The 22,271-nt window shown below is 42.4% G+C and overlaps 1 protein-coding gene across 10 annotated transcripts in view; it reads left to right on the top strand.

Moving 5' to 3' along the window:
• Nucleotides 1-328: 328 nt before the first annotated feature.
• kif13a (kinesin family member 13A) overlaps nt 329-22,271 on the top strand; it is a 37,591-nt gene continuing 15,648 nt past the window's right edge. For 6 of the 10 annotated variants that reach the window (XM_023403088.2, XM_087173161.1, XM_087173158.1 and 3 more), the window contains exons 1-14: nt 330-803; nt 1,032-1,122; nt 12,534-12,546; nt 15,019-15,079; nt 16,006-16,098; nt 16,685-16,865; nt 18,553-18,640; nt 19,221-19,355; nt 19,485-19,597; nt 19,708-19,819; nt 19,924-20,136; nt 20,259-20,369; nt 20,463-20,597; nt 21,958-22,088. In XM_023403088.2, the coding sequence (XP_023258856.1) occupies nt 749-803; nt 1,032-1,122; nt 12,534-12,546; nt 15,019-15,079; nt 16,006-16,098; nt 16,685-16,865; nt 18,553-18,640; nt 19,221-19,355; nt 19,485-19,597; nt 19,708-19,819; nt 19,924-20,136; nt 20,259-20,369; nt 20,463-20,597; nt 21,958-22,088 (1,532 nt within the window). In that variant the 5' untranslated portion in view covers nt 330-748. Of the gene's footprint in view, nt 804-1,031; nt 1,123-12,533; nt 12,547-15,018; nt 15,080-16,005; nt 16,099-16,684; nt 16,866-18,552; nt 18,641-19,220; nt 19,356-19,484; nt 19,598-19,707; nt 19,820-19,923; nt 20,137-20,258; nt 20,370-20,462; nt 20,598-21,957; nt 22,089-22,271 lie in introns of all 10 variants that reach the window. The other 4 variants (XM_023403087.2, XM_087173155.1, XM_087173157.1 and 1 more) reach the window with 1 other exon arrangement.

Below are 22,271 nucleotides of genomic sequence, written 5' to 3'. Positions count from 1 at the left end.
ACCGGGGGGGGTGGGGGGCACTCGGACTCCTGCCCTCAGTTCTTTTTTCTTCTTAAAACCTGGCTATGGCCCTGCTGCCATAGCTCACAATAAAACTGTCAATGATATTTTTATGATTATTATTAATCTCATGTTGTGTGTGTGTGGTGTGTGTGTGTGTGTGTGTGTGTATATGTGTGTGTGCTTGCGTGCGTGAGAGAGAGAGAGAGAGAGAGAGAGAGAGAGAGAGAGAGAGAGAGATTAGGTCATCTTTTAAGACTGTTTAAACTTTCTTTTTTGATTTTAATAAACCCTCCTCTCTTCATCCCTACCTTTAAATTGTCTTGTCATGATGCGTGTCTTCGGTTCCATGTAAACCAACTTGTCATTCCGCCTCACATTTCTAGTCCCCCGGTTTCACCCCCCGATGAGCGGCGCGGTGCGTTCCTCCTTTCCCCCTCTGTGGCTCAGCCGTCTCCAGCCTGCCAGAGGATAGCAGTCGTGCTCCCAGTGGAAGATGGCGGTGGGGATGCTGTCTGGGGCTGGAGCAGAGCACTGGATTTGCACAAGAAGCGAACCCGGGTGGATATAAAGGAAAAAATGAACATATTTCCATCTCTTCTCCTCGAGGTCTGGACTCTTTTGGGGTTGTTTAAGTAGAGTCTGCTGCCGTTTTTCCGGCAGAAATCCGGGCTTCTCGTCGGGGATTCACAGACTATACACTGATAGCTCGGCGCATAGACAGGGTGGGAGTGAAAAGTGGACGAAAATGTCGGATACAAAGGTAAAAGTTGCAGTGAGAGTTCGGCCCATGAACCGCAGGGGTAAGTATTAAAACGACGATTTCTGTTTGCAAACTCGCATTTCTGTCTCCCTCGGATTCATGCTACATTATCATAAAGTTTTGATTTCTTCGCCATTGCTGCTTTCAGCTTGAGTTATGAGCCTGAAGTCAGACTTGAGTGCAGTTTAAACACAGTCAAAGAAGCCAGGATTTTACTTTTCACACCCCCGCATTCTGCTTCACTTTCCCAACAAACTTCTCTCTGCAGAAATTGAACTGAACACAAAATGTGTCGTGGATATGGAGGACAACCAAACAGTTCTTCACCCACCACCCTCAAATGCAAAAGGAGAGAACAGGTAAACAAAGATGAACTACTGCCAACAGTTTACATTTGCAATTATGTCTTTTAATACAACAGCAATATAGTGCAGTGAGCTTGTTGTAGTTAAAGCATCTTTTGCCTTAACGTGGTTAGTTTGAGTGCATGAGAGTAAAAAAACGTCTTTGCAGTACACAGATTATGGTCGCTCTGGGTGACTGGGAAATGCCTGAAAGTGAAAGAGCAGAAAAATATAGATTGCACTGTCACTGCAATACCCTTATCCCACCCTGGTTGTAATAGAGTTGCATCCAAGGTTACTATTTATTCTCTAACCTCCTGGTTACAAGTCAAATGACTGAAAAGTAGGATTAAAGCTGCACAACAAACTTTCCCTTGAATTCAAACTAAACACATTTGTTGACATAAATGCCAGTAAATAATTGCAGCGGATAAGAAGGAATGCTTAACTGCTGTTTCTGCTGAGGACATGATGTCTGCCACCCACCTGCTTGCAACATGATATTATGTTATGTAATTCATGTGAACTTTCCAATACTCATCATCTCAGCTCAATAATGATTACAACACTCTTATATTTTGCATGCCTGATGTTGTGTTTCAAGACGAAGAAAGGTGGCTGAGTGTGTCTGACACATAAAGACGCCTGTTAGACAGAATAGATTAATGTTGAGCCTCAGGGTATCACTGTTAATCTCCGGAGTCAGAGCTAATTTAAGTTATGTAGCGTTCAAAGTGGAGACCACATGGTGGCTGTATGAAATGGTGGGATGCTGCTCATTTTATCATGGCTAAAAGCGGAGAGGAGCATCCTCTAATGTTTCACACTCTGCCTGCACACTGAAGGTCAACAAATACGTTTCTGCTGGTTTGTGATCTGTCATGCTCGTGAGGAGTTGTCTGGAGTCGCACAACATGTAGGCTAATGATGTCTGCATGCTTGTGAAGTTGTTCAGATGTCATGCCTGTTAGCAACGGTCAGAGATGTTGCATTTCACCCATCGTAGATGAGCTAGTTTTCGGTTCGTTTGCTCTCCTCTGCTGTTGGTATCACACATGATTAGACAGCTGACCTCTTTACCCACAGGCGCAAATAAATCCAAAAGGATGCTCATTTAGGGGGAAAAAAAGCCTATTTGTTTTTCCCCTTTGATTTATCACTCTAATAATGTCTTTTTCAATTATATTAGATGAACAAACAACTGTTCAGGCCACAGTTAAAGTCCACAATGTGACTGCTGAAAGTGAAGTCATAGGAGGCAAATATGTGCCACAGTAAAGGCTTTTCTAATGGCCCTGATCCAGTCTTGTTAAAGTGTAACACTCTCTCTGCTATTCCATGTAACTAACAGTCAACATTAACTGCTCCCCCAGCAGCTCTGGTCCGCACATTAACCTGTGTTTAAAGTAATTATCAGAACAGAAATTGCAACACAATGGCGCCGTTCCAGGCAATTAAACAAATCATGCTCAAAGTTAACATGTGTGGAATAGGATACGCAACAATGGAACAAAAAAAAGCTGTTGTGGGTGAGAGGTCAGAGGAATGACAGTAGCTGTACACGGTGAGATTCACAGTGGCCACATCTCCACCAATTTCCCAGTGAGGTGATTCGTGTTTGGATCTTTCCACTACTACCTGTTGCCACGTTGTTGAGTGAGACACAAACACATTTCACATTTTCGATCAGCGGAAGTTTCCATATCAGATTTAAGATGTGGTATCAGTCGAGCAGAGATTCCTTTCATGGACTTAGAAATTGACAATGATTTCATCTTTTGCTGGATTCACTTTTGCTCTAACTGGGTTTATCCAGGGTCAGTTTTCAATCTGATTTCAAAATGTAAGTAATTATAATTCCCAAGGTAGTACATCATGTAACTCCACAGTGACTGTAGCCTTGGTTTTATTATGTCACATTTCTATTCTATAGTGTAGTCCAGGCATATAATTACTTGTTAACATTTCAGTGCTAGTGCTGTGTGTGTTTTGGGTCTCTGTGTTTAGGCTGCCATGGTTTTCTTAAAGCATATAATTTTCCTCTCTGCTGCTTGTGGAGCCACATGAGGGGATACCCTGATCACTAAGACTTTGCCTCGTTTTGAAAACACCTGTTCCTGTGTGTTGGAAATGTGTCAGATTTAGTGGGTATTAGCATGCCAAATATGGCCGCAGGGCCAAGATCATGGGAACTTTTTCTCTCTCATGGGAATGCTCAGGCGCAGCCTCAGGCAGGGAACAGCAGTAATAGATATTTTTATGTAGACACATCTGAAATGAATTGAACTCCTGTTGATTTCATAGGCTGTTGATTTTGAAATGCAGGATTTAACAATGGAGGAAATTGCATAACATATTTTAGATCTCAGTGAACCTCATTTACCCTGATAGTTTTGCTCAATACCTAAAAATACTAAACATGAGTGCAGTCTGATGAAATACAGAAATTATGTTCCTAGTGGGGTGAACTTTGAGCTAATACCATGATGGATCATTAATTAGACCCTGAAAATGTTCCAGATTGTGTCTGTGTTTTAATCAGGTTTTGCACAGACCACACAGAACCACAAAAACATGTAAGTCACGTGAAGAATTTGAAGAAATATAAGGGATTTCTTTTGATGGCTAAGCCTCATTCTTTGCATGGCTGAGCATTATAGCAACACTCGTGACCCTATCCCCCCCCACCCCTCCTCCCCTCCTCTCTTATTTCCCTGAGAAATTAACAATAATCTCAGTGGTGGGCAAATGAAACACGGATTTTGACTTCAGGGCGACAGGTTAAGTTTCCCAAGTTTCATCTTTCATCTGCCTATTAAGTTGGCACATATTGGAAATGGGAATCTGGGAAAGTAGTTTTGTTTTCACACGCCAATCTGCTCTCCTTTGGGGTTTAGACACAATGACTGTGGGGGTGGAGAGGCAGAGAAATACCTGAGGCTGCTGACTGCACAGGGGATGAGCCGTGGAGCATCATGACAAGAAAATACCCTTCCACTCACACAATGGGGCTGTATTACATCTATCATGCCCCAGCATGTCTGTCACCGACAATTGAATACAAAGCCATCGAGTCTTGTAAACTCTTTCTTATGCAAACCCCCTTCTTCAGTATCTTCCAGTCTAGATACACAGAGCTGTTGCAAAATCCAAAAGCTAATCACAACTAACTTTTTTAAAGAGGTTCACTAGAGTCTGGTTTATGTCAGAGGAAGGTGCTGTTAGTTGTTAATCTTTTATTGTAGCTTTTATTGTAGTTTTTAAAGATACGTATTTAACCAAAGATGTGACTCTGTAGGGATGAAAATATCACTTTCTCATCCCCCATGCTTCTGTAGTTCTGCAGTGCTGCATTTCAATATGATCCGTGAAAGCATGCCTCTGTGCGATACTGTCTGTAGCCAAGCTTGTAATTTCTGCTTTAATCTCGTCCTTATCACTAATGGTTCCAAAAGCTCAATTGGGTTTATCTCCACTTGGCTGTGTTATCTTGCTTACATGGGTATTGTAATCTGAATCCTATGGATAGGGGCTTCAATCGAGTCATCCAGCAGGAGGTTGCTACTTGCACTGTTCTTTCCTTCTATCTGAAATATTTTTGAATCATGTTCGGATATAACTGAGTGGTAAGGTCTTCCTTCCTTGTTAATTTTCTCACAACCTAAACAGCAAAGAAAGATATTCAACATGTTGTTAAGCCTGCTGTTTGAAGTATTTGTTTGACATTTTGGGAAATAAGATAATTTGCTTTTTTATTGCAGAATTAAATGAAAAAAATTGATACCATTCTCATATCTTTACAGTAAATATGAAGGTACAAGCAGCAGCTGGTTAGCTTAGCTTAGCACAGAGACTGGAAACAGAGGAATGTAGCTAGCCTTGCTCAGTCCAGTTGTAACAAAATTTGCCTACTAACATCTCAAAATTTTACTAATTAATTTAAAAGTTTAATGTGTAGTTTGCAAAAGCTGAAGTGTATTAATGTCAAGTTGCCGTTTACGAGTGGTTAAGTGCCAGACTATTTCTTGGCTGAGAGGAGTAACTTCCTGGATTCTCTGCTGGTTACCTGGAAACTACTTCCTGCCAAGAAAAAGTTAGGTACATAACCCTTCATTAAAAAAATATATGTGTTTATTATGTTAAGGTGAATTTTGTTACCTTTGGACAAAGCCAGGCTAGCTAGTTTCCCTGTTTCTAGTCTTTAACTAAGCTAAACAACTGTTGGCTGGAGCTTCATATTTACCATATAAACAGTTGTATCAGTCTTCTCCTCTAACTCTTCTCCCAAAATGTTGCCCTAGTCCTTTAAGTTTAGGTTGCATTTTTCACTAGTCTTCCCCTGGTGACTGCCAGAGACCAACCCAATGTGGTCAACATGTGTTTTTGTTGTGTGTTATGTGCTTTTTACCAATAGCCTCTAATGCTTTCTGATTGTTTGTTAACACTTATGATGCAGAGATGTAAAAGACACAAAGCCTCCCTCTTTTAAACGAAGGTGTTGAGTAGACCAGACAATTTTCTTTCAAGTTACATATGACCTCATGTCTTCATGCTTTCCAAAACGAGCCTTGACTAAATGACAATGCTGCCTTGTCCAGTGGGTGCCCTCAGGAATGTTCCCTTTTGTCTTTCCATTTTGTTCCCTATGTGTCAATAATCAACCTTTCCATTCAGTAAGATGTTGTTCTCAGAGTTAGTTGGCCTAAAATACACACAATCAGCCCAACTCTTCCCTTTAAGACTTAATTCAGGCATGCTATTAAGAGAAAGTGTAGTGTGTTGTTGATAAAAAGGATTGTATTCCCTCAAGGACTGTTCCCTGTTTGTTTAGAGGGTGGGACATTGTTTACATCTTGATACGGAATTGAGAAAAGATGGCGTCCTGCCTCTTTGTCAAGCCTGTGCCTCATTAATCTCAGATGTGGATTCTCATTCTGAGAGGACCCTATGTAAAAATCCTCTCTCAGACATTTCTTCCGTGGCCATTCTGGTTTTCCTTTTCACATGATTCTCTCAGATGAGGCCTTTTGAAGTTTTGAAGGCAGCTTGTTGTGTTTACATGAATTTAATTTCATGGTGGAATAGGTTTATTGTGGACTCTTCTTTCAGTCTCATCCAGGGGAAGTTGAGCCAGGCAACATTAACAAAAGCTTAAAAAAAAACAAGTTTTTGACTTGTGTCTTTCTGAAAAGCAATATTCTGCTCATTAGATTTAATTATTTTCAAGCATTAATTAGTGTAAAAATACATTTGGGCATATTTCCCTCTGCAATTAAAGGAGCTACATAGCCAACATTAGCTTTACTCGCCAAGAGCTGTCTCCAGTGGTGGAAAGCAACCTTCTGGTTTTGCTCCTATTTCAAAGACTTCTTTTCTTTTCTTTTTCTTGCACTGAGGTTAGCATGCTAACCAGCTAGCTCCATCCAGCCCGGTTGGCCCATCTCTGCACTTTGAAGAAGTAGTGCTTCTCAGAGGACATATTATAACCTCCTGTATTGTAAACACGACTATGGCTCAAGCTCTTGGCAAGACTGGGAAGTAAACAGCTGTTAATGCTAACATTGGCCATGTAGCAATAGCAAAACTTAACACAGAGCTCCTTTAATGACTTTTGTGGTATGTTTTGCACTTCATGAGCATGCTTGCTCTGGGTTTTGTTGTCTATTGTCCTTAGCAGCCAAATGCTAGAGCTATTCAAATAAGTGACATCTAGCAAACAGACAGGGTCAAAGGAGGTGTGACTTGGTAGTAAATGTGTCACTTCATTCCCCCTGGGGAGGAAGCTTTACCATATTGAACAAATTGATGAACTTCAGTTCTTTCTGGCTTGCTTGTTGCCTTTGAAACTAACCAGATTTAAGGCGTTAGAGCAGATGTGGTCACTATCCCTCTCTGCATTTTAGCATGCATACACACACAGTTGGCCCACAACCTGCTGACCCAGCTCATCACACAGTGGTGTCAGAAATGCCAGAGATGATTAAATTAGCCCCTGTCTGCATCATATGTTGTGTTGTTAACATTTGTTATGGAAACTTCGAGGTCCCACGCAGGCGTCGGTATGAGCATCATGTGCACTGCTGATGGCAGAGCTGTTCATTAAGGCTGTTTTTGAGATCCTGAGTTTGGCTTTCACATTGGAACTTTGACTCATGAGTTTGGTAGGTTGTCTCGCTTCTATGTTCACTGCTGTTGCTTAGCGACTGGTGTTGCCAAGATACAGAAAAGTCTTAGAGTTATGTTGATGATCTAATGAACGATGTCCTCCAGCCACACCAAATATTTTCTTAGGGAAGCTAATTTTAGCATTTACAACAATGATCCATGGAGGCATTAGTTTCAGATTTAAATAGCCAAGACTCTTGCAGTGGGGAAATTTAAGTACATTTACTCAAGTACTGTACTTAAGCACAATTTTGTGGTATTTGCACTTGCACTTTTGTACTACTTGGTATTTCTACTCCACTACAATTCCATGGAAAATAATGAACTTTTTACTCCACTACATTTATCTGACAGGTGTACTAGTTACTTTTCAGATTAAAATGGTACATAGAAAGCTTATAAAACACAACACTCTTAAAAATTTAATCAGTGTTTCTCAACCATTTGGGCTCGTGACCCCCACTTTCATTTAGATTATTAAGTATTTCACACAAAAAACAAAGATAAAAGTCTAAAAAATGAAAACAGATTTTTGTGTCAGAAAATTGTTTTTTCTCCTTTCCTCCACCATTAATCGTCACCCATCCCCTGAGTTTCATCTTGTGACCCTTTGGAGGAGCCTGACACCCAGGTTGGGAACCACTGAACTATGCATAACTGTATATAAAGTATTTAAAGTTAGCTCCACTTGGACCTGTTACAACAACTACAACTATTTTTAACTAAAACTAAAATTTGTATTTTTACTTATAAAACCTGAGGTAAATTTAGCTGGTAATAGTTCTCTACATTTCTAAAGTAGAATTTTAATGTTGGACTTGTAATAAGAGTATTTTAAATTGTGGTATTGGTACTTTTACTTAAGTAAAGGATCTGAGTATTTCTTCCACCACTGTTATGTAATAGAGCTGAAGAAGTTCCAGAAATTGTTTGTGTAACAAGAGTGAGAGTTAGCTGTCTCAGTAGCTTGGATCGGTCCTGTAGGTCTGTTTCTATCATCAGCCAGCCATCTTCCTTCAGTGCTGTCATGGAAATACTTTTGAATGTCATGCATGTAAACGTCTGCCTTCAACCGTTTGCCATGTTTACATGTGGATCACTCATGCTAATAAAAGCCTGGTCAGTGCTTCCTTGAAATCATCTTCAGTGTAATTGGTCAGAAAAGACCCTCCCCCCCCTCTACTGTAACCCTGCTTGGCATTTTCCTGTCTCCCCTGTGTGTCTGTCTGTGCAGCAGGGTGACCTCTGCTTTGAGTGGGTGTTCTGTTCTAAACATACTGGAAGACCATCTGAAATGTTAGCTTGTAGCCTGTCAGAGCACAGTGCGCTGTAATCCAACACTTACAGATATACACACACACACACACACACACACAGACACAGCTCTGGATGTCATGTTTGGCTCCGGAGCTTGTTGAATTGTGATAGTCTGAAGCAGATCAACAGCCAAACAGGGGAAAGAGTCATCTGTGTGGTTAAATGCAGGTTAAACTGTGGGGGAGGCATAGTTTTAGCAACAGATCAGGAAGAGGAATTTTAATCTCTGAGGGGTGTGCCTGAAAAAAATATGTTTGTGAGCGCCTATGTGCACAGGACAAATGCATGTCATAAATGTCATCTCAATGGGGGGTGTACCTCCTCCATGTGATTTACATATCCCATTTGAGCATCAGGATTATGTCATCAGAAACTCTTGCAAAGCCTGCTAAATCACACTGATGAGTCTGACAGTATATCCCTTGTGCAATGGCAAATATGAAGCTAAAGCATGTGCATTTCTAGATTTAGTTTTATTTATTGTCATCATGATTTGAAACTCTTTCTGGGGTCATTTCAGATTATAACACTGCTTTCATCATATTTAGTAGCTAATTCAAACCAGTCTGTCAGTTCAAATGATGTCAGAATAGATTAAATGATACCAAAATTTGAAATATCCATTTGTTTGATACTTCTGTGAGATTGGGCATCCAATGTCATTTTTTAAAATTGTAGATAGATGCTTCAGTGGAAAGATGATACAATAGATTAATCTGGTGTGTTGCCTACTGGGCTAGAAGACTGCAGTTTTCATTGGCATAATAACCCAGTGGCCTTAATCCTGCTCCATAACCACAGGGGGATTCCACTGCTGCTCTCCCACTCTTTATACCTTCCTTTTGGGCATCAGCACGTGCAAGGATCTGATCTGGAAAACACAGGAAGATGTCATGATCTCACCAGTCATGTGCGAGCTGACTGTATCTGACCCGCAACAATGAATAAAAATAAAACATCACAGTCTGGCTCTGATGAGGTATTTCTTACTAAAACTGATAAAAGACAAAGGATTTTCTAAGGAAGATCAAAATGTGCTCCTTTAATCTGTCTGCCGCGACAAAATCAGAAGAGAGTTGGAAAATCATAGTAGTGTGTGAGGCCAATTTCCATCCTCAGCCAAGTTGAAGTCATTCATGAGCGCTTTGGCATCAGGTAGCTGGAGGCGTGGGAGCCTAAGCGTGCCCCTTGATGACACGCACATTAATGCACACACAACCACCCCCCAATAGGACTTATAGACTGCGCCCTCGCCCTGCTGGGGCTGCGGTGTCCGCCTGCATCTGCCTCTGGGGGGGGGGGTCTGATGCTATCTGGCACTTCTGTGCCATACATGTGTGTCATACATTTGTTCTGTATAACCACAACACAGCCTTTAATAAGCCCTCAAGCAATGACTCGACATAAATAGTCAATATTAAGCAAATGGCCTGCAGGATTCATGCTTGAGTCAGAACTGGAGCTGTACTTTGAAACATTTGTGACCATGCTGCCTGTGGTGGCATAAGTACATTGTTATTATGGCAAATGAATATCAGTAGAATATTGCTACATTGATTATATAATTCATTTTGTTGAACATAGTTACGACATTGATTGAAGATGCAGAAAGTGCAATAAAATGGTTTTGTTTTCCAAATGAGCAAATTATATAGAACATGATATCTAAGAAAATACAGGATTTTTGCAATATAACAAATGTTACAACTTTCCTCTAAATAATTAAGGATTTATGCAACCAAATGTAAGTTATAGACTCAGACAGGACATTGCTTCTTCAAGCAAGGTATACAGATTTCTGGGGAGATTAAAGAGATTATGCCCAAGGCAGGGTGGGAGAACTGGAGCCTAATGTTCTTGAACTTATTGAGGGGGAGGTCTTAACATTGTGATGGGAGGAGGAGGAAAGGGAAGAGTCTTTCACATTGAATTCAAGTCTGAAATTCAGCCGGTGAATGAAATGAATTTCTTCTCAGACTTTGTGAGGAAATGATGGTCTGTGAAAATCCAAAATATAACCACATGGAAACAGTTCCCCCCATTGTCCTGTTCAGCATTCCTAGCATACCAGATTTGGTTGTGTATACTGTACATACAGTAAATTGAACAGTGATGAGAGCCACCATCCAACCACTGCAGTTACTGCTTAGATTCTCTTGTAGATGCAGAGATTTTAGACTGCACAGATTTCATAACTGCATGTCTTTTGTCTCTGTGTTTAATGTGTTTTTGTCTCTGTATTTAATGAGTGTGTGTGTGTCTGTGTGTCTGGCTCTTTGTTTCCGGTCTTGTGACTGCTGTCCCTTTGTTCTCAGTAGGGATACATCTGTTCTCTGTCTTTACCCCTTTCTCATTCTTCACAAGGTTGTAGCTGCTGTGTGTCTAGTTGTTATCATAACTCTCCCATGTGTGTCTTTCATCTTTGACATCTGCACTTTGTAGCAACACTGAAGCTTGAGGAATGAGATCTTTTTATACTTCTCAAGTTACCATGCATTGGGACCTGATCAGTAGTCCTCTTAGTCTGCCCTTAGGAAGTCTTATATCTGTGCTCCCTGCTGTCTGATGCTGATCCATATCTCACACTGTAGCTCCTCATGACCATCCCCTCCGTGCGCTGCATTATGGAGGGACAGACCAGAGGATGGGGCCCTGCCGCAGTCTTTGTCTGCTCTGATTGAGACTCTGTCTCAGTGGTTGTCAGTGGCCCAGATTCAGATTCAGGGTGTGAACCCAAACGAGGCCCTCTTCCTTTTACCCCTCTGCCCATTCACTTTCTTTCTGTCCTTCATCATAATGAGCCTGAGCTCAGTTAATGGCTCTCAGATGAGAATATCACAGCTCTTCGGTGGAAAGCAGTCCTACTCTGCTCCTTTGGGAATCATATTGTCTTTTTTAAAAGAAAATTTCCTAAGAAAACATAACAGCAGCACACATTTACAACGATGGAAAAAAGCACAAAAGATTAGTGTGGATATTGTTGTGCAGCGCTGTGACTGTGCTGTTGTTGGTGACTCAGCTCAGTTTGTGTGAGACACTTTGGTGCAGTGTTTCAGTCTTCCTAAAGCAGTCCCACCCTGTATTAGTTACTGCGTGAAGGTGATGTCCACCTCTGTGTCTGTGCCAGGAGACGGCTGCGGGGGGGACTCGCTGACTGTTGAAGGACATGACTGTGGCAGATATAGAAGCACTAGGGTGGCGCATGTGTTGTACTGCATCATCAAACTACAACATGCGTGTCCAAAAACAGTCCTAATATCTTTGCAGTACACTATAATGGCTGGAACTTTATGTGGAGCTTATAGTTATAGTCTTTCTACTTTGGGGAATTCCCTCTTCAGTTAAGAGAATAATCCGACATAATTTAGGGCCATATACATACTATCCTTTTGTCTTTAGTTCCGGCAGCTGGTAATGCTGAGTGCAGCTTCCCCAACCTGGCCTCCCTGTTAAATCCACAGGCATAAGAGCTATTTACTCAACAGAGTCAGTGGGACATTGAATCCTAAATCTCTTCCCTTCCTCACGCTCCACTGGCCCAATTATGAACCCAATCACAGCAGCACCTACCACCAGGACACTGGCCACTGTGTGGAAGTGAATAAATGAGTGAATAAATGAGCGAAAGAGTGAATGAAAAAGTCACAATAGGAATTTTGAAATACAGAAAGTTAGGAAGGAGTCTGAAGTTTCAAAAAAAAAAAAATGAAGCAGTTTTGGTTTCAGTGCAGATACTTCAGTTGAAAAGAGTTGCTTGTGTCAACACAGACAATGGGAGGTTTCCTATTGTGTCAGTTGCAGCTGCATTTTACTGAGTGTGAACATGCTCTGACTGTTAAACTGTATCAACGCTAACCATGTTCCTTCTCCTTCTCTCTGTCTTTTCCCCTGGTTCACCCGTGGGTTTCTGCTGTTTATGATGGACTGTCCTTCTCATTCAACAGGAAACAACCTAAGGTATGTACACTTCATCTGTCTCTGTTGTAACGCTAAAAAAAACTGGCGTGGATCAACAGAGCTGACGTGCAATGTCTGCATAAACAGTCAGAAGTTATTTTAGTGCAAGTAGCCATTTGTAATGACCTCTCACTCCCTGTGCTGGCATGACAGATACCAAAATAATCCTGTGTCTGGATGTGGCACAGGCAACACTATTCCCCTGAGGCTCTCAGAGGCATCCTGCACAGGTCCACTGTTGTCTATCTACTGTCGTGGCGTTGTTTCTAGGGACGTGATTGAGAGTGTTTCAGCAGTTTGGTTGGTCAGCAGGAGCCGGATGGATGTCCGTGTGAATGTGTCAGTGCTCTAAGATCTTGTGAACACCCACAAAGGTTCTACAATGAGAGAGGGATGAGCGCGGACACTGGGGTAGTGTGTGTGCGCATTCAAAGCTGCATTGTTGGAGTGCCCCCCCACCTCCCCCCTTGACAACACGCTGGTGACTAGCTCAAAGATGTTTCACACACCAGGGACAGGCTTTGTACCCAGTACACTCGGCGGCTGATGGAACCAGAGAGCGTTAGCATGGGCCACGGGCATGCATGGTCCCTGGGGCCCGTGAACCTGAGTTACCCTGTAATATCCCTCAGCTAGACGAGCACGTGGCTGTCTGCTAAGTTATAGTGGCACTCAAATCAGTCTCCCCGCATTCTAAAGGGTAAACAGACGCTGCAGTCCAATCACGTTTGACCAGTTTTCATCCTAGAAATGACAAAAAGGGCTTTGTGCTTTTAAGCTTCATCATTATTTGTACTGCTGATTAATAGTAATTGTCCAATCAAGAACAATTTGTTGCGCAGTCACACCCTCAGGCTGGAGAGAAGCAGAGCAGAGGAGATTGAAGCCCTAGTTACCAAACCAGCTCTAATTGAGAATGATGGCACTTTTGTTCCTTTGAATGGCACCCACTCACTTGTCTGAAGTCACTAGAGGAGGTCTTGCTTTCAAAGCATTCAGTGATCTCAGTGCTTCCCATGCTGACGGTGCAACCAGTGGTTCCCTGGCCAATAGCCCTTATTATGATTAGAAGGGAGTTCAATTATTTCGGGGTATTTGTGCTGGGGAAAAATGCTTTGGCAGCGCAGCAGCAGTGCACTGAAAGCCAGGAGTAGTAACATGTGCTGCACTGCTGAGCGTGATTTGAAGGATGACAGAGCTGTAGCAATTGTGTTTTGTATCTTGGAGGAAATCTTAAAAAGAGAAGTGGCTGAACTTGGATAAAAATAGAAGTTTTGTCCTTCGCCAGGACATGTAGCAATAACAATGAGTTGCAGACAAACAGCACAAGAAAAATAACAGAAAATATGGCACAAAATCACAAGTAGATAGAGGTTCAATTATAAATCAAGAATGACTTTACAGTCAGGTAAAGATTTTATCCTAGAAACAACCTAAAAAAACAACCCAAGAGCTGTCTACAACTATGGAAAACACTAAGACCAATTCAAAAGAAAACACATCAAGAAAGAGTTCACTCTCTCCCTGCAGCAAAAACTTTTTACTCTAATTTTAGATCTAACTGAAGAAGATTCCACATAAATGTTCTACTGTTTCATTTTACTGAATTCAGTGTAGACTTTGGGAAGTTACATCTCTCATATCTGCCCCAAAAATATATATCAGTGAATATTGTGCTCCAAAGTGCTGTTAAAATCCACTTAACTTAAACTTAAAGTTATGGTCAAAATCAGTAATTACTGTAATGACCTTTGAATCAACATGATGAAATCTCAGTGAAGAGTTGCAACAAGTCAGAGAGTATTAAATATGACAGATATTATTGCAGTTACTTCAGAGAGAAATTTAAGAGGAACATTAGAGCACATAGGCGTTCAAGTGAATACAGTAACAGGAGCTGCTCTGTCTGTGAGGAGTGGGGGGTCCTTGGTAAATGAGGCCACTGGTCTTTTCCCACAGAGCATCCTCTCTGTGTGTTATCCATCCAGAGCTGATGCAGGTGCCTGGGGAACACAAAGACTCTCTGCTGCCGAAGTCTGTGTTGTGAGACCCAGCGCTGAGGGCTCAGAGCCAGCCTCCACCACCAGCAACAGCCCCGTTTCCTTGGAGACGAAGGTCATCGGGTGCTGGAATTTCTTCTGGGGAGCGCTGACCCTGATTTATGAATTCATTTAACTCCAGCCACTATGACAAAACATGGGGCAGCTAACAGTGGATTTGTGCAGACAATCATGGCGCGGCCCTAACGAGCATTACCTCCAACAACGGTACTTAGGTTAGACTTCATCTCCCTCTCTCAGACAAGCTCGGTCCTGCTGATTTACTGCAGGGTGGCATGGTAAAGCACAATAAGCCTTTTTTTTGTAGAAGGAGAGGTGAGACCACGACTAAAAAAAGTGTTGTACTGTACATGCTTGGGCAGGTGTGAGAGGCGTGTGTGTGTTTACACTCCCTGTGCCGTCTCCTCTGCAGGTGTTCGCTTTTGACCACTGTTTCTGGTCCATGGATGAGTCCAACGTTCCCAAATATGCTGGTGAGTCATAAATACTGAAACTGATCCTTCACTCATCACCAAAGAACTAAAATCATGCCCCATGTAAGAACCTGCTGAGCTTTGTGTAATAATAGTGCAGGAAAACTCCCAACTTGATGGGAAGCTGTTTTTGCATCATGCAAAGCAAAGTGCAGTGTGGGTGTATATACACAGTGATTTGCATTTTGAATACATTAAAATATATAAACAAGGCGGTTGTTTTTGTATTGTCTCAAAACAATAAAATCATCATGCAGTTTAGTTCCATATACTTTAAGATATGACACACTTGTATTTGTCACACGTACAACAAATAGTAATATGAATACTGCAGATTGTTCTCATTTGCATTTCATGTTGAGCTTTAGCAACTAATCTACTTCTCATGCATCCGCTCACATGGTAAATTCAGTGTCTTCAGCTTCCATTCATTTCTCTATTGAGTTTGGCACAGAGGAGGTTACAGCTTCAGTTTTTTGTAACATCTATAGAAAAGAGTCCGAGGCAGATTTACATAATACATTATGCTCGTCATAGCGCTCTCATTTTGTGATGGGGATGTAATGCATACATCTGCTTTGTGCTGAACCGACAAGGCAATCTGGTCAGTGAAGGGCTGCCTCGAGGGCCCGGGCCAAGGCTTTATTTAGCTCATTAAACAGCTGTCCCATTCAGTAGGAGCACGACTGTGAGCAACACAAGAGATTTCTCAACACAGCCCGGCATTTTCCACACGACCAGACAGGAATCTGTCACCTTTCATGAATCTTGGTTTCTTGTTTGGTAGCCTTCGCTGATATATTTCTTTGTACTGTACTGATTATTGAGGAAGACAGACAGATAGGAGCAGATAATAAAACTTTTGTAACTGAATGTTTTTTCTGTTTACCATAATCTCCATGGTGACTGATTCTTTGTCTAAAAAGGTCAAGAGGTGGTGTTCAAGTGCCTTGGAGAGGGAATACTTGAAAATGCATTCCAGGGATATAATGCCTGCATATTTGCCTATGGACAAACAGGTAACTGAAAATCCACATGTAACCTCCACTGAATCACTTCTTCTTTTTTTGCTAAATCCATTAAACCATGCAGTCTTTAAATTATTTATAAATTATGAATTGCCTCTTTTACACTCAAAGTTAAGTCTCTAAGTACATTTGCAGGCCAAATTGTCTCCAGATGTGCAGAAGTTTAAAAGAACAGGAAGATTTGTATTTGTGATCACACTGGTGAATCACTTAACTCATATCCTTCCTCACCCTGGAACAAATTAGTTTCTTCTTTATCCCTCTTCCTGTCTTAGAGGGGAAACACTAAGGAGACACACCTATTTAATTGTTTGAAGAGAGGAGCACAAATATTGCAGCTCCCTGCCAGTTACATGATGTTTGGAAAAAAAAAAAAAAAAGTATTGTACGTGCTTAAAACAACACTTAAGTCATGCAGGGAACCACATACACACGTGGCGTTTGATTTGGCATTTCTAAGCCACACTAGCAGCTCTAGGAATGGAAAATTAAGTTTCATCATAATTGAAGCGCTGTACTGTATTGCCTTCTCTCTGTGGGGGATACAATTATGTGTAACTCTGCTGCATCCATCCAGGTTCAGGCAAGTCCTTTTCCATGATGGGGAACGGGGAGCAGCCGGGTTTAATCCCTCGACTCTGCTGCTCGCTGTTTGAGAGGGTCCACAGGGAGGAAAATGAGGCTCATACTTTTAAGGTGGAGGTGTCTTACATGGAGATCTACAATGAGAAGGTCCGCGACCTGCTGGATCCCAAAGGGTGAGTCTGATTTGTGCTATTGTACTTTTTCCTCAGAATAAGCGCGCGTGACGTGTATCAGCTCACTGAATTGAATGAGTTAATGTTGCTTTGCGAATGCTTTTGACCTGTAGTGACAGCAGCAACTCGTCGTCACACCAACTGTGTCATTTCCTCATAGTCTCGGTTTACTCCGACTCCAGCACGAGCAGTGACCTCTCCGTCAGCTCCCACTTTGTGCTGCTTTGCATGTCTGTTTATAGCTCTGTTGTGTCTAGTAGCCTGAATGGGGGACGGGGACAGAATGATGTGAGTAGGTAGCTCAACCCAGTCATTTCCTGCAGAGCAGCGGCCAGCGTCGTCCTCTGACACTGCTGTGTTCTTTGCCTTCCATGGTCTGATGTGGGTTGGCAGACAGACTGCAGGGGAGGGCGAGCTGTGAAAGAGTGTGTTTCAGGGACATCTGTTTGTGAAGCTGGGAGCAGGAGAGCGGTCAGAGCTGCCTGTGAGCCCGAGCTCCAGAGACGGACTACAGTGCAGTGCTCTGTGTGCTGCAGATGTCGGAAGATGCAGGCGGACCCAATTACGATGGCAACTTCCTCTCGCTTGTAGTACAAGCCTCACACTCTCTTGATCTGCCGTTGTATCTGTCTCTGGGATTTTTGGGATGAAACATTAGCTGTGGTATAGACATGTGATATAGAAACTCCCACTGTGAGTTGGTAGCTGCTCTTTCTAGTGGTTTTATCCTCTTGTTTGCTGCAGTGGGTGGTAGATTACTAGACTGGAAGCTCTCTGCCAACCTCAGCCGTTCTGTAGCCATGGAGAGGGATTCAGTGACTCTTTCTGATCTATAGGATTTCTCCTCAACACCTGGCAGACAGCCAGGTGAAGATGAGCCTCAGTTTACTCACCTGCACCATCTAGTGAGACTCCCATCTACCCATAGTTTGACTCTGTTACACGGCGTATGTATTTCATTAGGAGGTAATTCACATTTTGATCAGGAAATTCTCTCATACAAGACCAAAACCAACAATAGACAGTTCCCACGTAGTCTCGTCGCTCTCTGTGCCATAGACCTCCACTGTTTTCCAAAAGCACATCAGTGAGCCACACTATTGGCCCACGGAAACATCTTACAACAAAAAAATGTAACTCGGCGTCAAACACCCGTTAACATTTTATTGCTGCTCCTCGTTGATGGAGAGTTATTTCGACAGTGCACGACAGCCATTCCATTCATTTAGTAGCACAGCATAGAAAAAACTACACAACAAGTGAAATATTTATGCTGTCAACATTTTTCTGGAATAGCATTGTTACCAAATAATAATAGGAGGCTGTTTCTAATTTTCCAGCAATGAATTTGAATTCATGTTCCCAGATAGAGGAAAAATTAGTCATATAAGCTTCTATTCATTTAAGTTTCATTCATTCTGATCGAGCTGCCAAGGTCAGACGATGCGTTTTCAGCTTCTCCAAAAAGAGAATATGTTGAGCTGACATGATTTCAAGGAAGGATTGCAGGGAAAGGACTTCAGAGAAAGAGGAATGTCAAATCAAGTGTGCATTATAAAACAAATTTGTCTTCATTCTTTCTTTTTGCACGTATGTATGTCCCTAATTGAAAATAGTAAGAATGTCCTCCCTGTTTCTTTCTTCTCTTTCTCTTACACATTGTGTTGCCTCTTCTCTGTCTTTCAAGGAGCCGACAGTCCCTAAAAGTTCGGGAACACAAAGTCCTGGGTCCATACGTGGATGGCCTGTCTCAGCTGGCTGTGACCAGCTTTGAGGTGCGTCTTTCACCCTTCTTCCATCGCACCGCCACCGGAGGCGAGGCTGAATCCACCCTGTATCACTGACCAACGTGCCTCATGTTTCACGTACACATTGACATGATTTATAGCACCCAGTAGGAATGACTGTATGTCACCTCCCTGGTTGTCAAGTCATTGATTTAAATTTGCAATAAAGAGCAGAAACTGTAACAACACATATTCCTGATAGGAATGTAGTCACGGGGTTTTGTGTAGCTGACATGCCAATCCTTGGCAGGGCCTTCCTTAATTAAGTTTAAACATCTCTGCCCTGTTCCTCTGTGTTCCTCTGGTCTGCCTGATATTGGTGCAGTGTATTTCCCATAGCCTTGGCTCACTGCCTGCTGTGACCCAGCTCAATCACATGGCACACAGCCGTATGCGAATACCACCTGACTTTGCTGGAATCATAATGTCGCCTTTGCAAGTTTTTCCAGTGAAACGTGTTCAAATTATATCCCTCTTTTCAAAGTCTCATAGAGCAAATTACATGCAACTGTGACTAATAGTGGTGTTTTTTCTTTCTTTCATGACCTCACCCTCTCTATCTTTTTAGGACATCGAGGTTTTAATGTCGGAGGGGAACAAGTCTCGCACAGTTGCAGCCACCAACATGAACGAGGAGAGCAGTCGTTCACATGCTGTCTTCAGCATCATTGTCACACAAACACTTTATGATCTACAGTCCGGGGTCAGTCTTTTCTTCCTTTTCACCGACGTACTTGACACCAAAACTAATGCATTTGTTTTTATCCTCTTAAATCTGTTTATTTTATGATGGCTCTGACTGACCGACTGTGCATGTTGTGATTGTAAACAGAATTCAGGAGAGAAAGTGAGCAAGCTGAGTCTGGTTGACCTGGCAGGAAGTGAGCGAGTCTCCAAGACCGGAGCTGCTGGGGAGAGACTCAAAGAGGGCAGTAATATAAACAAGTGGGTGTATTTTTTAAATGACAGCCATACAAATGTATAAAGTCCAATTAATCATTTGTCGGGTTAACCCTGATAGGGATGAAATAGATTTTGTTTTTGTGTCGTTTTAGATCTCTCACCACATTAGGCTGTGTGATTTCTGCTCTGGCTGATCAGTCTGCAGGAAAGGGGAAGGCCAAGTTTGTGCCTTACAGAGACTCAGTCCTCACCTGGCTACTGAAGGTCTGACCCACATATTATTACTACCCTTTCTCTTTTGGTCATTATAATAACGTGTAATAGTCCTACGTCTGCTGGAATGCGACTGAATGTTTTCTTCTCTTCAGGACAACCTTGGCGGCAACAGCAAGACAGCCATGATCGCCACAGTGAGTCCAGCGGCTGACAACTACGAGGAGACTCTGTCCACGCTACGCTATGCTGACAGGGCCAAGAGAATCGTCAACCACGCCGTGGTGAATGAAGACCCCAACGCTCGGATCATCAGAGAGCTCAGGGAGGAGGTGGAGAAGCTCAAAGTTCAGCTCTCGCAGGCCGAGGTGAGAGGAGGGATTGGGTGGACCGGAGAGGCTCACAAATTAAGGATGAATTCATGCCAGAGCAATCACATGATGGTCCAGACCGCACTGATACTGATTGTTTTCTTTTTTCTTTTTTTCAGTCCATGAAGGCTCCTGAACTGAAGGAGAAACTGCATGAGTCTGAGAAACTCATCCAGGAGATGACTGTCACCTGGGAGGAGAAACTAAGGAAGACGGAGGAGATTGCCACTGTGCGCACATATGTTATAATAAGACTCCAAAATCTCAATTTTGATTCAGCATATTTAATCATACAGTATGACTGTTATTATCTATTTTTACAGGAGCGTCAGAAACAGTTGGAGAGCATGGGCATCTCTTTGGAAACATCTGGGATTAAAGTGGGTGAAGACAAGTGTTTCCTCGTCAATCTAAATGCTGATCCTGCCCTAAATGAGCTACTGGTCTACTACCTGAAGGTAATAGAGTTTGACACTGCAATACTCTACAAGTACAGTCAGTTTTAGAATTAGCACATCAGGAGTTGTACTGCAAATAAAACATAAGCAGTTTAAATGTATTTTGATGACTCAGTTTAAAACCTGAATCTGTCCCGCTGTTTCCTTTTTAAATTTCAACTTGACGAGCTCTAAAGATAGAAGAATACATTATCCTCACTGTACGACAATGTCCCAGTCTTTGCTTGCTCCAAGGATTCTTTAAGTATAATGTACAATATTTTGTAATGACACAAATAAACAAATAGAATAAAAATGAATAAATAATAAATAAACATAAATAAGTAAAATAAACAAACAAATAAAATTGGAACCTTAGTGGGAATCTCGCTGTTAATTTCAGACACATAGTTCATGATCCGGGCCAGATGTGAAATACAGTATATAACTGTGGGTACAAACAGTACTTGGCCGAGTCAGGGGGATTTTCAATGATAATCCAGAAGTGGGACAGCTACACTTTAAGATGTTAGCTGCCATAAACAAATAAGGTCCTAATCGGAGGAGATTGTGCTGAGCGCAAAGCTGCTGAAGATTGATATTTGCACTGGTAGCCACCACAGCTGTCACTGGTGTGTTGACATGAGGTGCGTTTATAAATTCATTGTATAGCTGTGCTTATTTCCATGTCTTTTACTAGTTCTAAATTGCATAAGCTAGGGATCTAAGGACTGTAAACCCACTTCACTATAACTCACTCCCTCACTGTACGACAGTATAGTGTCAAAACACCTCATACTGACTGTCTCTGCACGTAAGAGTAATATCTACCGTCACCCGAAGCCCTGAACCATAAGACACACGTGTTGCAGTGATCCAGATGACAGTGTGAGAGCAGAGAGGAGTCCAGTCACAGCAGGTCTGGACTTTGCAAAGCGCTGAAGTGGAACAAGCGACCAGCTAGTTGGACCTGTAAGAGCAGAGGCATGTGAGAAAGCAGCCTGTGTGCCGTGCAGAACAACAGGCCTTTGTCTGGGTTCTGCAGACCAGCCTGGCATATCAGTGTGGAATGACTATGGTAATGTGAAATGGGTTAGTTCGCTGCAGGGTAGGACATCCTCTAAGAGCTGGGATGTTTGTTCAACAACGTGAGAGACGCAAGTTTTTTTCACTTAGGCCTGGTCTCGCTTTGGTGTTATTCCTGATTTTCCCCCAAATTGATATGTTTTATTTTCTGCAATGCTCTTGTTCAGATCGGTCCAATGAATAGAAATTTGTAGCTTGAAGGGTTATGACCGAAGAGTTGGAATAAGACATTGGATGTAATTACTTTCAGATCTGTCATTAAAGTTTCCTTAACTTGTCCTCCACCTGTGTGTAGGAGCACACACGTGTGGGCGCAGACACGTCTCAGGACATCCAGCTCTTTGGGATCGGGATCCAGCCGGAGCACTGCGTCCTGGAGCTCTGCCCAGATGGTGACATCACCCTAACGCCCATAGGGAATGCCAGGTGAGCTACTGTACAACTACCTTCGACGTACTCTCTGTCTATCTATCTCGGCATATCTGTCTGTCTGCTGTCTCTCTCTGCCTCATGGATGACTGGACCTCAGTGTTTCACATGACCTCACTGTACTGGAATCTATGATCTGAGCTCCCTGCTTTGATATCAGAGCCACGTCTCCCTCCCACT

Source organism: Seriola lalandi, unplaced genomic scaffold (genome assembly GCF_002814215.2).
Source record: "Seriola lalandi dorsalis isolate HSWRI2012SDOR001 ecotype SW California unplaced genomic scaffold, Sedor1 jcf7180002054062, whole genome shotgun sequence".
Lineage (NCBI taxonomy): Eukaryota > Metazoa > Chordata > Actinopteri > Carangiformes > Carangidae > Seriola > Seriola lalandi.
The sequence above is the reverse complement of the archived record's forward strand: the minus strand, read 5'-3'. Positions and strand labels throughout refer to the sequence as shown.